Source organism: Bubalus bubalis, chromosome 11 (genome assembly GCF_019923935.1).
Source record: "Bubalus bubalis isolate 160015118507 breed Murrah chromosome 11, NDDB_SH_1, whole genome shotgun sequence".
NCBI lineage: Eukaryota > Metazoa > Chordata > Mammalia > Artiodactyla > Bovidae > Bubalus > Bubalus bubalis.
The window spans coordinates 13,465,920-13,482,079 of record NC_059167.1 but is presented as its reverse complement, the minus strand read 5'-3'; the positions used below and the strand labels follow the sequence as shown (position 1 = coordinate 13,482,079).

The 16,160-nt window shown below is 45.2% G+C and overlaps 1 protein-coding gene across 1 annotated transcript in view; it reads left to right on the top strand.

Moving 5' to 3' along the window:
- The window catches only part of NRXN3 (neurexin 3), a 1,822,863-nt gene that overhangs the window by 421,875 nt on the left and 1,384,828 nt on the right, over window positions 1-16,160 (top strand). The window contains exon 7 of the mRNA XM_044924683.2: window positions 6,065-6,080. Coding sequence (XP_044780618.2) covers window positions 6,065-6,080 — 16 coding nt within the window. The remainder of the gene's footprint in view (window positions 1-6,064; window positions 6,081-16,160) is intronic.

The window sequence follows — 16,160 nt, the reverse complement described above, 5'->3', positions numbered from 1 at the left end:
GCACCCTACTCTTAAATCATTTCTGTTCAGATTATTGTTACAAAACAAACTGCTCTAAAACTTGGTGGATTAAAACTGCAGACTTTCTATTCTACATTACAGACCTGTGGCTTGACTGTGACCCATTGAGGGTTTTTTCTGCTCTGTGATATGAACCAGAGTGCAGTCTTCTGCTGTCTTGATCAGCTGCAACATCAGAAGTATTTATTCACATTTGTGGCTAGTGGTTGATGAGAGAACCCAGCTGGAGAGAACCTACACATGACCGTGCGACCTCCCCAGGTGATCTAGGCTTCTTAAAGAAGGGTGGCAGGGTTCTGAGGGTGGGTACCCTAAGAACACACATTCTCATAAAGCCAGATGGAGACTATAAGACTTCTTAGGACCTCACTTTGTCCTGTTGATCAAAAGCAAGTCCCAGGGCCAGCTCATATTCAAGGCCAGAGGACTATACAGACTTAAATACTGTAAGCCATGGTTCACTGGGAGCCCATCCTTGGAGACCAGCTACTTAGGTGTGCAGAGACATGTTGGAAGCAGCTTTGATGAACATTTGGTTAATAGGAATTGTACTGGGTCCGACTGTTGGTTGGCAAACTGTCTTATTTGGAGTCTTAGGTGAAGAGAATGAGTGGTGAATTAGCCTGTGTCTAGATTCATCGTTTGAGAAGTAACGATATCCAATTAGCAGTGGACAGGGCTTGCTGGCCATTAAGCTCAGATAACCTTTAGTCTCTTACCATGTTTCTTGCACAGTGTCATAAAGCAGAGTTTTAATGAGACCTGTTGAGATGTGTTGACAGATCTTTTCCTTTCCTTTTTTTTTTTGTGGTCTTGCCTATCCATCTGCATGTATCAGGAAACAAGCCTTATAAGGAAACAAGACCTAGGATTTTGAGATGGCTATGTAAGAGCAAAAGAGAACTAGAATGGTTTTCTTTTTCAGTCTGCCCCTCAGGATTCCCAGTGGCAGCGGGATGGGGTTCTAGAAGCAGAGCAGAGATGGTTTTGAATCCTGTGGCAGGGGGTCTAGGGAGCAGGGCCCTGGGGGATCCAGGAGCAGGGAGACAGAGCCGGAGGATGTTTCCATCCCATGAAAGTGGCTTTTGCCTTTGAGGCAGCAACAGTAATATTTTGTGTCTTCCCTGGTGTCTCCTACCTTTAAATGTCAGTCTCTGCAGCTGCCTTATCTCTTGTAGCACATTTCAATTAGGTATTCCAAATCATACTCTTTTTTTCCAGGACAAATACGCTGGAGGGGGTATTTACTGTTACAGCAGCATTTTAAATACTTAGGGCGGAAGGGGGTAGGCCTGTGAATAGCAGTTTTTCCCTTATAGTAACAATGAAACACAATAATAATGGAGAGAAGCGGTGAATTCTGGGTTTGATGCTCGTAACTGGCTAACTGAACATCTTTGGTCTCCACCCTCTCTTGTTCCCCTCCTCCCATGCCTGCCTCAGTGTGAGGTTTGGCAAGTTTGGGTCTGGAAGAGCAACTTCCCACCTTGTCTTCCCGGGAGGTTCACGAATGTCTCCTCGAAGCCCTTGTTTCAAGAGATAGCTGGGCTTCTGGTTCACCCACTACCTGTTCCTTCCTTGTTTTGAGGAACGTTTTCAGAAAATTAGAATCCTGTTTCTTTAGTAATTTACCAGGCTCTATTACCTACTCCTTGGAGAAGGCAATGGCACCCCACTCCAGTACTCTTGCCTGGCAAATCCCATGGACGGAGGGGCCTGGTAGGCTGCAGCCCATGGCGTCCCTAAGAGTCAGACACAACTGAGGGACTTCACTTTCACTTTCCACTTTCATGCATTGGAGAAGGAAATGGCAACCCACTCCAGTGTTCTTGCCTGGAGAATCCCATGGACGGAGAAGCCTGGTAGGCTGTAGTCCATGGGGTCGCACAGAGTTGGACACGACTGAAGTGACTTGGCAGCATTACCTACTCCTTATTTACAGGCATTTTCAACTCTCAATGGAATACCGTAAACCCCACCTCCGGAGGCAAATAGTTGGGAAACTTATGCATTGTATGTTTCTGCTGCTTAGAATCCAGTGTCAGTTCCTTGACCTGGTATTGAAGATCCTTCAATCCGGTCTGCATTTCTCAGCCCACCTCTTCATTTCAGTTCAGTCGCTTAGTCGTGTCCAACTCTTGGCAACCTCATGAACTGCAGCATTCCAGGCCTCCCTGTCCATCACCAACTCCTGGAGCTTACTCAAACTTATGTCCATCGAGTCACTGATGCCATCCAAGCATCTCATCCTCTATTGTCCCCTTCTCCTCCTGCTTTCAATCTTTCCCAGCATGAGGGTCTTTTCCAATGAGTCAGTTCTTTGCATCAGGTGGCCAGAGTATTGGAGTGTCCGCTTCAGCATCAGTCCTTCAAATGAATCTTCAGGACTGATTTCCTTTAGGATGGACTGGTTGGATCTCCTTGCAGTCCAAGGGACTCTGAAGAGTGTTCTCCAACACTGCAGTTTAAAAGCATCAATTCTTCTGCACGCTGGGTTGATGTTTTCATTGCCCCCTTGGTAGGTTTTGCACATTCCTCCATGCAGAACTCCTACAGGGCTAACACAGTGCTGGGCACGTGGTGGTAGTGGGGGTTCTTGGTCATTGTTCTCCCCCACTTTGGGAATCCTTCCACTAGATCTCTTCTCCATACATCTGATTCCTGCCCACACTTATGAGAACAAAGTAAGTCAACTTCTTCCATTAGGCCTTCTCTGACCTCCCTTAGGATTTGGGGCTTCCCACCCACCTCTTCCAAGATTTTAAAGTGTTCTTTATTGTCACTGCTCATTTGGTACTTGGCATGTACTGTTTTATGCTCTTTTGAATGTCTTTATTTTGTCTACCCAATTCAATTATAAGTGCCTTACAGGCAGGGATGGGCTTCCTAGTAGGTCAGCAGTAAAGAATCCGCTTGTGATGCAGGAGCCGTAGGAGATGCAGGTTCAATCCCTGGGTTGGGAAGAGCCCCTGGAGGAGGAAATAGCAACCCACTCCAGTATTCTTGCCTGGAGAATCCCGTGGACTGAAGAGCCTGGCAGGCTACAGTCCATAGGGTTGCAAAGAGTCAGAGCTGACTGAAATGACTTAGCAGGCAGCACGCAGGACAGGCAGGGATCAGCTTGTTGCTGTTTAACAGCTAAGTCATGTCAGACTTTTTGAGACCACATGGACTGTAGCCCACCAGGCTCCTCTGTCCATGGGATTTCCCAGGCAAGAATACTGGAGTCAGTTGCCATTTCCTTTTCCAGGGGATCTTCATAAGACAGGGCTCGAAGCCACATCTCCTGCTTTGGCAGGTGGGTTCTTTACCACTGAGCCACCTGGGAAACCCAGGGATAACTTTACCCTGTGCTTATTTTATATCCGTTCAGAGTCCAGGATAGTCCTTTGTACATAGAAGGTATTCAGGGGACTTTCCTGGTGGTCCAGGTCTGGTTTGATCTCTGGTTGGAGAAGTAAGATCTCACATGCCACTCAGTGTGGCCAAAAGATTTTTTTTTTAATTTAAAAGAATGTTTTGGTTAATATTGTTTGACTAAATGGACAAAGTGAAAGTGAAAAGTACTCAGTCATGTCCGACTCTTTGTTAGCCCATGGACTATACATATTCAGTCCATGGAATTCTTCAGGCCAAAATACTGCAGTGGGTAGCCGTTTCCTTCTCTAGGGGATCTTCCCAGGCCAGGGATCAAACCCAGGTCTCTTGTACTGTAGGTGGATTCTTTACCAGCTGAGCCACCAGGGAAGCCCCAAGAATACTGAAGTGGGTAGCTTATCCCTTCTCCAGAGGATCTTCCTGACCTAGGAATTGAACCAGGGTTTCCTGCATTATAGGTGGATTCTTTACCAGCTGAGCTGCTAGGGAAGCCCCTACATGGACAAATCAAGGAGTAAATGAAAGCCAAGATTCTAAGAAGCCTGCCTTTTGATGCCAGTCTGTTCAGTTTGGAAATCATAAACGTGCCTAAAACAAGACCTTTCATTTGAATGTTTCCCCTGTACATACAGGTCTACTACTTGGATTTCTCAGCGGTAAATACTCTTGCCCCAGTTTGATTCCTGAAGCTAATTGTTTAGGTGCAGAGTTTTCGTAGTGCGCGAGGTCCTCTAACTTTCAGCTCATATTCACTGGGGCTTATTCTGTAGGCAGCTCAGCATCGGGTCTCCTTGCGCAATAGTAGACTGACTGAGGAATTTGCCGTTCCATAGGGCCTGAACACCGATTCACAGATAGACGAAAGCTAGAAAAAGGACTGTAGTCCAGGAGTTACTTGTAAAAGTTTAGCAGCCACAGGTTGACCAGGTAAGCTGGGAGGCTGAGTGTGTGGCAACATTTGACTTGAGTGTGCCTGGAACACTTTGGGTTTCAGCAGAGTCTACGCTTTACCCATTTCAGAACACTGATTTTGCTCTATTCACTGAAAGTTCTGCCTCTGTGAAGAGTTTTCAGTTTCTTGGTTTCAGTTCATTTCAGTCGCTCAGTCATATCTGACTCTGCAGCCCCGTGGACTGCAGCACGCCAGGCCTCCCTGTCCATCACCAACTCCTGGAGCTTAGTCAAACTCATGTCCATTGAGTCAGTGATGCCATCCAACCACCTCATCCTCTGTCATCTCCTTCTCCTCCTGCCTTCAGTCTTTCCCAGCATCAGGTTCTTTTCCAATGAGTCAGCTCTTCACATGAGGTGGCCAAAGTATTGGAGCTGCAGCTTCAAAATCAGTCCTACCAATGAACACCCAGGACTGATCTCCTTTAGGATGGACTGGTTGGATCTCCTTGCAGTCCGAGGGACTTTCAAGAATCTTCTCCAACACCACAGTTCAAAAGCATCAATTCTTCGCACTCAGCTTTCTTTATAGTCCAACTCTCACATCCATACGTGACTACTGAAAAAACCATAGCTTTGACTAGATGGACTTTTGTTGGCAAAGTAACAAAGGCAAAGGACCTTTGTTGGCAAAGTTTCTTGGCTTATCTGTTGCATTTAACTTCCTAATCATACTTATCTCTCCAAAGTAACCCTGGGAGTGTGTGCTCAGCCTGGTTCCTCCCAAAGGATGCTCTGAAAGCCAGACGCCCCTGCTAGATCTCACATGGCTGCTGGCTCTGGGGGTAGCCTCGTAAGGACAGGAACAGTGACAGGAGAAGGAACAGTGACTTTAGATGCTGGGAGCCTGCCATCCTAGACCCCATTTTCATGTAAATGTCGCTGCCACAAAAGGAATCCAGTGTAGAAAATATCTGCTGTGGAAGCAGAACCATCTCTGACTCAAACATAGTTGGGCTTTTTTTTCTCCTCTCCTTTTTCTTCGTGTTTTCCATGTGGCATCAGCAGCTGAGTAAGGGAAAGCTAAGAGGTTTAAGCGTGCTGGTGCGAGCTGGCAAGATTAATAACCCAGAATCTTCCAAACCAGCCATTCGGGGTGAGACAGACTCGCCAGAAAGCACTGGGTTGTGGGGAGCACTGGCTGGAAAACCAGACTCCGCCAGAAATGCGAGCGGATGGTGGCGTGATGGGGTGGCTGGCGCTCTGTGCTTCCTCCCCGCCCCCAGCCTGCCTCCTCCCCTGCTTCTGTTTCCTCCTATTTTTCAGCCGACCCGCTTCTGAGATGACTGCACACCCAAGTCGCTCCAGCCTCTGACAGCTGCTGCCCTCTGCTGGGGAGAAAGTGTCACTGGGGTGGGAAGTGCTGAGCTGGACCAGGAAAACCAGTCTCCAGGCGGACCAAGTCCAGTCTGTGGTTACTGTGTGATTAGCCTTGAGGGGAGGGCAGAACCAGTTAAAAAGGTCCTTGCACCAAAATGTTTCCCGAGGAGTCTCAGCTGGGCACTGGGCTTTGGAATGCAACTCTCAGGGATTCATTGCTTTGGGTCCTTTGAGTTCTCTGTTCGAGAGGTGCATTCCTGGGAATGGTGTTTCCTGGCTTCTTCTTGAGTCAGACCTTGTGATCTTGGGTTTCCCACTATGGGTAGCCCCTGAACACCAAAGTCAGTCACTTTGGTTACTGAATTAGCTAGACCCGATCCTTTCTTCAAGGAAGATGATGGAGGAAAGTGGTCTTCAGGGGGCTGCAGAAGGAGGGGTCTAGAGGTGGCCTCTTGGCTCACAAGGATCCCTCAGAGAGTAGGGGTTCTGAGTGTCGAAGAAGCAGAAAAAGAGTAGGAAGAACCAGATGGAAGTAGAAAATGCAATCCATGGTGCGGAAAGAGTGCACAGGAGAGGTGGTGATGAATGGCCTTTGTCATTTCTCAGGCTGTCTCCAGAGTGGGCTTTGCTGTCAGGCGGTGGCCAGTTGGCTTCAGAAGGTATAGAGCCAGGAGGATTCCTGTCTCCAGCATAACTATAGAGTGAGCCTGGTGCATCGCTGGGACTTCAAACTAGAGTACAGCGCTGCCAGACAGGAGCTATGACCTCACTGACCGCACAGTAATTCTACTTGAGGGATTTATTTTTCCTTCCATGAGCTGCTGCCAAGACTCCTGGTTAGAGTTAATGGGGCTCCCCTGCCAGCAAGTGTCTCCTAGTGATGTGCGTAAGCAGTGCCAGGCAGGAAATAGCTTTCCTGTTCTTAATGGGCTTGTTAAACCTCTTATTGAGTGGGGTTTAAATGACTTTATTATGAATAATAATAATAGTAAGTAAGCATTATTAGTCGTAGTAGAGAAAAAATGATGATGTCAGCTCTGACTGCCCCTTCGCGTTTCAACCTTGTCAGCCTGCAGGTCCTTTTGCCAACAGTGTCCAGAGATGGGTGGCCGGTGAGACTGGGACCGGTAATCGGGGTAGATGGCAGGCTTCGTTTCCTGCAGCTTCCCAATTCTGAGCCCCTGTCCACTCTTGTAGAGTCATTCCTGCTCGCTGTGTCTTTCAGGCTTTTTAGGCTCTTACCCTATCAGATGAGATAGAACCACAAACTCCTCTCTTAATTTTAATTTGGGTTGAAAGCCGTGGACAAAGGTTCCAAAGTTAAGTTTGGGCATCACGTAGAAGAGATTTTTGAAAGGGTAGTGGGTCCTGTTCTCAGTGCTAGTTTACAGCTGGGACTGGAGCTATGAAGTGTATCCTAGACTTCGGTTGTTTATTTATCAGGTTCACTGATCTTACCGTAACTTTCTGCAACTGTATTGGTTTTCTGTATACTGATGTTCTTGTTTGCCTTAAGGAGATTTGACATCTCCTTAAGTAGCATGTCTGTGAAATCAGGGGTTTAATGTGTGGGCTGTTTTTTTTTTTTTTTTAGACCAATCCATATTAAAATGGATAGGTCGCAGTTACATTTTTAAGAAGTTCATCCATGTGGCAAATGTGTCATACCCTCAAGGGAAATCGTGCCACACTTCTGCAAACACTGCTGTTTGAGGTGTGGGTCTCACGCTTTAGTGGAAATCAGAAGCACAGGCACAGCTGGTTAAACTATAGGTTGCTTCTCCCCTCCCTCTGAGATTCTGATTCAGCCGGTCTGAGGTGGAGTCTGTGACCTTGTACTTCTAACAGTTTCTCTTGGAGATGCTGGCGTCCAGGGACCACACTTTCGGTACCTCTGGCCTGGGGGACTGGGGCCCAGGCTCCAGCTCCTCCTCTGAGAGTGGGTGTAGTACCCGTGTTCAAAGGTTTGTCTTAGTTCATCCAGACGGTAGCATTGACTCGGTGACTTAGACAGTAAACGGTTGTTTCTCGTGTGTCTGGAGTCTGGAAAGTTCCACATCAAGGTGCTTGCAGGTTAGGTATCCTCACATGGCAGAGAGAAAAACCAACTCCTCTTGTGTTTCTTATGAAGGCACTAACCCCATTCCTGAGGGCTCACTATCATGACTTCATTACCTTCCAAGGGTACCAGCTCCTGCTTTTATCATGTTGTGGTTTGGGATTTCAAAAATGGGAATTTTGGAGGGCTACAAACATTTAGTCTGTAAGAGTGTTTGTTAGCGTTAAATGTTACCTACCATGTGTAGAATTCCTGGCTCAGACTGGATGCTGTACCAGGCGGCATGGTTTTTCTTGCAGCCATTCTAACCATTTGTAGTTTTATTTATTTGTTCAAGCTTTAGAGCTTTTTATGGTTCAATGTGAAGCTCAGCTAGGAAGTACAGGAAATCCTGTCAGGTTAATTCGGGTTCTAGGTTCTAGTACTAAATTGAAGTCCGTTATGCAACTCTGGGTGGCCAGGCAGTCCTCCAGCAGCATCTGGCCAGTCTTCTGTCTTCCAGAGCCCTGGCAGAGAGAGTCGGAGGGGGGTGGGTCTTCATCCCTCTGTGTGTGGCCAAGAGCTGTGCTGATGGAACAGAGTTGCATGAGAGTTCATCCTTGTTGTGCCTACCACGTCCGCAGACAGAGGTTGGCAAAGAGGAGCTTAGGATTTGATGAATGTGTGCACTTGTGATTTTTTTTTGAGACTGCCTAGTAGCTGAGCTCCCTTTCTAGGCTTGAGCAGTTTGCTGAAAGGCAGATGGGCCCCTCATTCTGCTCCTGAAGCCCCCAAAGGCTAGTTTTGCTTTCCCCAGCCTCAAGAGAACCCTGCAAGCCAGGCTCAGTGGGTGGGAGGAAGAACCCATTCTGGTGATGCCCGGGGAGGGGGGCAGTGGCCCATGGCAGTGGTCGAGGGGTAACTGGGACCCCATCAGGCTGTTCCCAGGACATCACCCTTGCTGCTCTAGCAGCGTCCTGGCACCTCTGGTCATCTTCCATGTTTGGCTCTCAAGTTCCTTCATCAAGTCCATTTCCACTTCACCTAGTAAACGATGCTGAACCAGTGACAGTTTTTAGAGCAGTAAAGTGTCAAATCACAAGTCATTTTAAAAATAACTGACCACCATCTGGAACATGGATTGGAGGACACGTGACCAGGCAAGGAGACAAATGAGGAGGCAGTCACCTGAGAAAGTAAGGATGGAGATGAGAGGAGAGAGAGAAATAAACATTTAAGAGGCAAATTTGACCAAATCTGATGATTGGAGGCCTGATTTTATCTTCGAACTCAAAAGATAAAAATGAATTTTCAGTTTTGTGTGCAGCATTAGTTGCCTTTTGGGGATAAGTAGTCATTTTGTTGTCAAGATAGATACCTCCAAGTGAGTGAGAAAATGAGATAAAATGTTATTGAACAGGGTTATGTTTGGAATACCGCTCAGCTGTGGTCATCTCCATTTCAAATCTTTTCAGTTCAACAAACATCAAGCATTTACTGGATGTTAGACATTGACAGTTATTTACCAGATACCATTTCTTTTGATTTTGATGTTGAAAAGGGGTGGGTGTATAGAAGAAAAGTCACATGACCTTACACAAACAGACACGATGGTACAACACGGAGAGCGTGCACGTGTTGGTTTTGAGGTTTCTCTGAGGGCCCAGATGAACCCTGAGTGGAGTCTGTACCATAACTTTATACAGACTGCTCTTGGGGTCTGTATACACCTGGAGGGTCCTTGGTGCTTTTATAAACCTTCTCTTTTCTTGCCTCTCACTTACAAGTCACCTCCCTGAGTTACCGCCCCTCTGTGTGTTGAAGGGTTCACAGTCAGATGTTCCACAACTAAATGGATACGTGCCCTGCCAGAGCTGTGCACTCCCTCCTCTCCATGTGAGTGCATCGAGAAGCTGCCACCCCTGTCTCTCCGCTCTTTGGAAGAGTCGATGATGGCTCCAGGGTCCGGCTCTTGATGTACCTAGCTCCTGCCTGCCTCTCTGGGGCTTTTCGTTCAAGTGTCAGTGCTGGTGTGTACAACATGAACCGAGCTGGGTGGAGAAAGGAATTGCAGTTCACCTCTGGTGTTTCTCCGGACACGATGCTAGGCTGCCTGACCACGCTGCTTGCTTCTGTCGCTTCTCTCGTTCTGTCTTCTCGGTTCCAGGCTCACCCCCCTCCCCTCTTCTCTTGCACTTGCTCGTTTGTGTGTCCAAGTGACACTCGTCTGACAGCTGCCTGGCTTCTCATGGCCACCAGGGAGCCTTGTCTAGAGAGGCTGCTCCCCTTTAATGTGTCGACATGCCCTGGCCCGGGCTGACTACACGGGGACGTCTCCGGTGTGTTCGGTTCCTAGTGTCCCGATAGGCTGTCCTCTGCATCTAGATGTGAAACCAAACCTCCCCTTGGATCAGACCAGTCCAGGAGCTTCACATGGTTATTTCAGATCGTGGAGACTTTGAATCTCCCTGAAGGCCTGTTTGCTCTTTAGCTGATATTAATTTCTGCCTCTATGTGTAATGATGTAATATATCAGGACTTGGTGACAGGTACATCCATACCCATATATCCTGAGATAGAGGATACATCAGCCTTTCCTTCCGGCCATGATGCCACTGTTGGCGGTGGAAGGAAGCCGAGAGTGGCGATGGTCTGACTTTTGAGTTTCAAAATAACATTGTAAAACTGGAACTTCTCTGGTGGTTCAGTGGTTAAGATTTCACCTTCCAATGCAGGGGGTGCAGGTTTGATCCCTGGTTGGGAAGCTAAGATCCCACGTGCCTCGTGGCCAAAAAACCAAGACATAAAACAGAAGCAATATTGTAACAGAGTCAATAAAGACTTTAAAAATGGCCAACATCAAAACAACTCTTAAAAAAATATATAGTCATGATGACCAACATAGTATTGTCAAACTAAGGATCCTTTTTCAAAAAAGTTTTATCAGCTATTATTGCCACTGTGTCATAAAAGAAAGGGACATTTTAGCTCCAAAATGTAGGAAAGATACATTTTAGTATAAAGGGAGGTTCTTTATAATAAACAGTTATAGAAATCTGAGCGCCAAAGATTGATGATTTTGAACTGTGGTGCTGGAGAAGATTCTTGAGAGTCCCTTGGACTGCAAGGAGATCCAACCAGTCCATCCTAAAGGAGATCAGTCCTGAATATTCCTTGGACGGACTAATGCTAAAACTGAAACTCCAATCCTTTGGCCACCTGATATGAAGAACGGACTCATTGGAAAAGACCCTGATGCTGGGAAAGATTGAAGCCAGGAGGAAAAGGGGAAGGCAGAGGATGAGATGGTTGGATGGCATTACTGACTCAATGGACATGAGTTTGAGTAAGCTCTGGAAATTGGTGAAGAACAGGGAAGCCTGGTGTGCTGCAGTCCATGGGGTTACAAAGAATTGAACATGACTGAGTGACTGAAATGAACTGATAGATTCATTTTTAGAAAATCTGATCTCTCTTTGAGAGGAAGAATACTCTTTATTGAAAGAATAGAAATGATGTCATGTGGCTTCCCAGACCTGGGGAAGGGACAGCAGGAAATGTCTGCTTTTTCTGTGTCTTCAGTAACTTCTGGCACAGTGCTAGGCATCTCGTGGCCCATCCTGGTGCTTCTCCCTTCTGTTTGCTTCTCAATTCCTTCAGCCCTAGGGGCTTAGTAACTGTTGCAGTTTATCCATTGAATTCATTGAACCTTTACATACATGGATATACACACATTGTCTTTATTTCTTAATCATACAAAATATAAAAGCTTTTGATTTCCTTACTGGTGAAAAATCTTGAGTTCTCTTTTTGTGTGATTGCTGGGCTTATAATCAATGTAACCATCTATAAAGTGTCACTTACTAAATAATAATGACATGCTTTTATCAGTTAATATTACTAGCCACATGCCATTTGCACAGGAAAATGCTAGGAAAGAAGTTTGGCAGATATATAGTAAGTTCATTTTGTGGCGTAGCAAGTTTGAAGTTACAGCCGCAGTTACAGATGACATCACATTCAGAGTTTTTCTTTTCCCAACTATCATTTTCGTATCTGCCATCAGAGCCTATGTTGTTCCTCCTTTGTTCCTCCCTCGTGATGTGTAATGTGATGAACACAGTGTGAGTTATGAATAAATGCTTGTTGATTATCATTTTTAGGAACTATGTAGATGGAGGCTGGTGAAAATTTCCAGGAAACGTGGCGTCTGAGAATTGGTGACCAATGAGTGATTATGATAGCAATACAATAGACACATGGCAGGGCGGGGAGTGCAGCGGAGGGTTTGCAAGAGTACATATGAAACTGGAGATGAAAAATGAGTGCTTGAATGATGCAGCTTTTTGAAAAGTCTGTTTTGTAATGAGTCATTCTGTAGGTCACTAAGAACTTGGGATTCAGAAAATTGTATGGTTTAAATGTGGTAAACTGGCTGGAACAGTTCACCTCTGAGGATTCTGAGAAGTCCATTTATGCGAAGTGATTCTTGCATTCAGCATTTACTGAACACAGTTCAGTTGGTAAAGAATCCACCTGTAATGCAGGAGACTCTGGCTCGATTCCTGGGTTGTGAAGATTGCTGGAGAAGGGATAGGCTACCCGCTTCAGTATTCTTGGGCCTGTCTTGTGGCTCAGCTGGTAAAGAATCCACCTGCAATGTGGAAGACCTGGGTTCAATCCCTGGGTTGGGGAGATCCCCTGGAGAAGGGCAAGGCTGCCCACTGCAGTATTCTGGCCTGGATAATTCCATGGACTTTACAGTCTATGGGGTCTCAAAGAGTTGGACAAGATTGAGTGACTTTCACTATTATAAGAAAGATTATTCTAGGTGTTGGTAATATAGCAGTAGATAAAAGAAAAAGCCAAGATGGTTGGCTGGCATCACCGACTCAATGGACTTGAGTTTGAACAAGCTCTGGGAGAGGGTGAAGGACAGGGAAGCCTGGCGTGCTGTAGCCATGTGGTTGCAAAGAGTCAGACACGACTGAGCAACTGAGCAACAACAAAACAGAAATTCCTACCCTTAATAGGGAGTGAAAGGCAGTCAACAAGTAGGTGAATATACCATATTCTGGGTGATGGTGAGTGTTCTGAAGAAAAATGAAACAGAAAGTAGAGACAGGGCAATCCAGGGTAGTGGTGATGATTTAAAATTTAAGTAGGATAAAGAAGAGGGCAAGGATAGATGGGCAGCCCTGATGTAGTATTGTTTTCCAGGGACCAAAGAAAGATGTTCAGGCAGCCAGTGGCCTCAGATTCTCTGAGTGTAATCTGACTTTGCATCCCAATTAACAGTGACAGCTTACTGCTTTAAAATAGGAAATAAAATGGAAGGAAAGCAAATGCTTGATAGTTGACCTGACATTCACTGTTGCAAGATTGGGAACGTACAATAAATGTCACTGACGGAGCAATATTCATGAAGTAAAAATGTCAGTTTTCAATTTGGTATGAGGATGGTTTGACATGTATTAGTCGCGCACAGAATATTATCATAATTAATGCATTAATAATGCAGCTGTCCTTTTCCTCCCCATTCCAGATTTAAAAAGGAGGAAATGGAGAGAGTCAGGTGAAAGAGCAGCTCTCGCCCTGTTCAGACCTTTCCTGCTAGCATTTGTCTCTTCCGGTGCCCTCCCCTCTCGGTGGCCTTGGCTCCTGATTGGTATCGGTCCAGATTTATCATCTCCATTCCTCACTCACATTTCCAGGAACAATACCAGTGGCCTTGTCTGCTGAGGTCTTGCTTCTTAATTTTCAGTACTTTTAAAAGTATTTCAAAAGTACACATGTTTTCTGTAGAAAAGGCATATCGGCTAAATCAAAAATCTAAAAATCTCCCATAAGCACACCACCCAGACAAAATACTAATATTCTGGTGTTTATGCTTCAGCCTTTTTTTTTCATAATCATATATATTTACAGATACAACATCATTCTATACAGCTTGATGATTGACTTAGTGCAGAGTAAATATTCTTTTTCATCTTAGGAACTGCTTTTCTGCAGCGTGACTGGGTGGTATTGCATTATGCAGATGTAGCATGATATGATTAACTAGTCCTTTTAATTGTCATGTAAATAGTTTCTATATTTTTGATAGTATAAACAGTGATATGATGAGCATATATGTAGCCAGGTCTTTGTACATACGTATGAGTATATATGTTTATTTTGGACAGATTTTTAGATGTGGAGCTGATGGAAGTATTAGTTATCTATTGCTAGAGTAATGCTGCAAAGCAGGGCTTCTGTGGCACAAATGATGAGCATTATTCACAAGATTGGGATCAACTAGGGGTCCACTAGCTGGCTCTGCTGAACTTGGCTGGGTGGCTCTCTTACCTGAGTGTCAGTTGGCTGGCTGTTGGCTGATCGAGGCTGTCTGGGACCCGGTGCCCCGGGGAACTTGACTCTATTCCATTGCTTCCCATTCTCTGGCAGGCTGGCCCGGATGTGTTCTCATGTCATTGGCAGAGACATAGCAAGCTTGTTCTTCCACATGCTTTTCAAGTTTCTGCTTAGATCACATTTACGAACATCACAAAGTAAGTTATATGACTGAGCCCAGCATCAAGGGGCAAAATAGTTGAAGGGAACTGAACAGTTGAAGGGGACTGCAGAATTATACAGCCAAAGTGTGCATTGAGGAAGGGGTGAAAAATAGGGGCCAAATTTGCAATTTCCCCTACGGGGTCACAAGGCATCCTTATTTTTAAAGCTTGTGATAAATACAAATTGCTCTCTGGAAAGCCTGAACCAGCTCCACTAACTGTACGAGACTTCTCGGTTTTCCAGTTCTCTTGACTCTTGCTGCCTCTGGGCGTGATTTATGACTCTCCATCTTGGCTGTTTTGATTGACCTCCCTCCCTGTCCTGTGCATTTTTCTCTTTGGGCTGACTCTTTCCCTGCATAGTGGCTCCAGAGCTGCCCCAGGCTCTGGTCCACACATCCCTTTCATCTGGTCTCCTGCCCACGTTACCTTGTACATGTGCTGACCACGTCTCAGCTCTCTGGAATGTTCAGTGATCCGAAAGAGCGCTTTTCCAGCCGTTCTGAGTCAGCAGGCATCTACTGCATGTCTCTGCCACCTACACCAGCAGCAGGGTAATTGTTAGTTCTCTTTATTCCCAGAATCTCCCAATTTTGGGGGGTCAGAAAAAAGCTAAGAATTCAGTCTTGTTTTTTTTTTTTTTTTTTTATACAATATTGTTCCAAGAAGATAGCTATTTATATGGGTATGTGTGTGGATGAGGACATGGATACAGATAAAAACTTGCCTGGAGAAAACACTGTTAATATTTTAGTATATCTGCATGTAGAGGAATTATGGTGAATTAAAAAAAAAAAAACAACCTAACGTGTACAGCAACTGAAAGTCAAAGGAGTTAAATGACTTGCCTCCTATCCTACAGGTAAATAATAGCAAATGGACTGCAGCCCAGTTCTGCTGATTCCTGGTTTAATGCTCCCTCGAGATGACACCACAACACGAACTCTGGGGCCCAGCTGTCTTTTTGTTTGATTGTTTGTTTCCAAGCAGCATTGGTGGTTTGGTTTGGTATGGTTTTGCAAGAGTGCTTTGCTTTCTGTGGGTTCATAGGGAAATTAAGAATATTTTTAAGGGATTGAGTCATCTAAACCAGCTATGTGAATGTTGTGTACATAGACAAATGTCTGGGTGCATAAATTATCCTGGCTTCAAAATTTGACAGGTGATTCAGGTAAATAGTGGATTTTATCTGTTAAATCACATTAAGGTTCCCAAGCAGATGTATCTTGAATTCTGAACACATAATTTATTGGAGGTATGCAGCTATATTAATTATTTAGTACATACAAAGGTAAGCTTTGCAGATTTAGAGTAGAATCAGATAAGCTTTCAAGGGACATCTCAATTGGTTAGATTGATTAAATTTCTTGCTGTGAATCAACTGAGGTGGGTGACTGTGATACAGGGTTGTTTTTTTTTCCCCTGGAGCTTACTTTCACTAGGGCGATTCTGAAGACCTGGAGGTTGGTTAGGAGACCAGGGCATGTACTTCTTTCCATGGAAATGGTGGGTTAGTCTGCTTGGAAATGAATCTTTGATTTGTTTTCTGCTTGCCCTTTGTCTTATTTCCCTTTTATCCAAGCTCTAAGATATCCAAAAAGAAAGCTTTATTTCTCTGGAGAGTAAGAATTGGCTCCAGTATTACTGTAGTGATGAAGAGAGAGACATACTTTGAAGAGCTCTTGACCAGGAGAATACCCAGGAGATGTTAGTATTTTGAATGTATTGTTTGAGTCAAAGCCAGATGTTAAATTGAGGCATTTGGGGCTTGGAAACATGTTACTGTTGCTGAATTAACACCTTTTACCCACTTAGAGCTTTCTTTAAGGCTTCTTAGATCACAGAGGGTGCACATACTCAGAAATGGACACCAACCAGTGAGGACAAAGAGACTG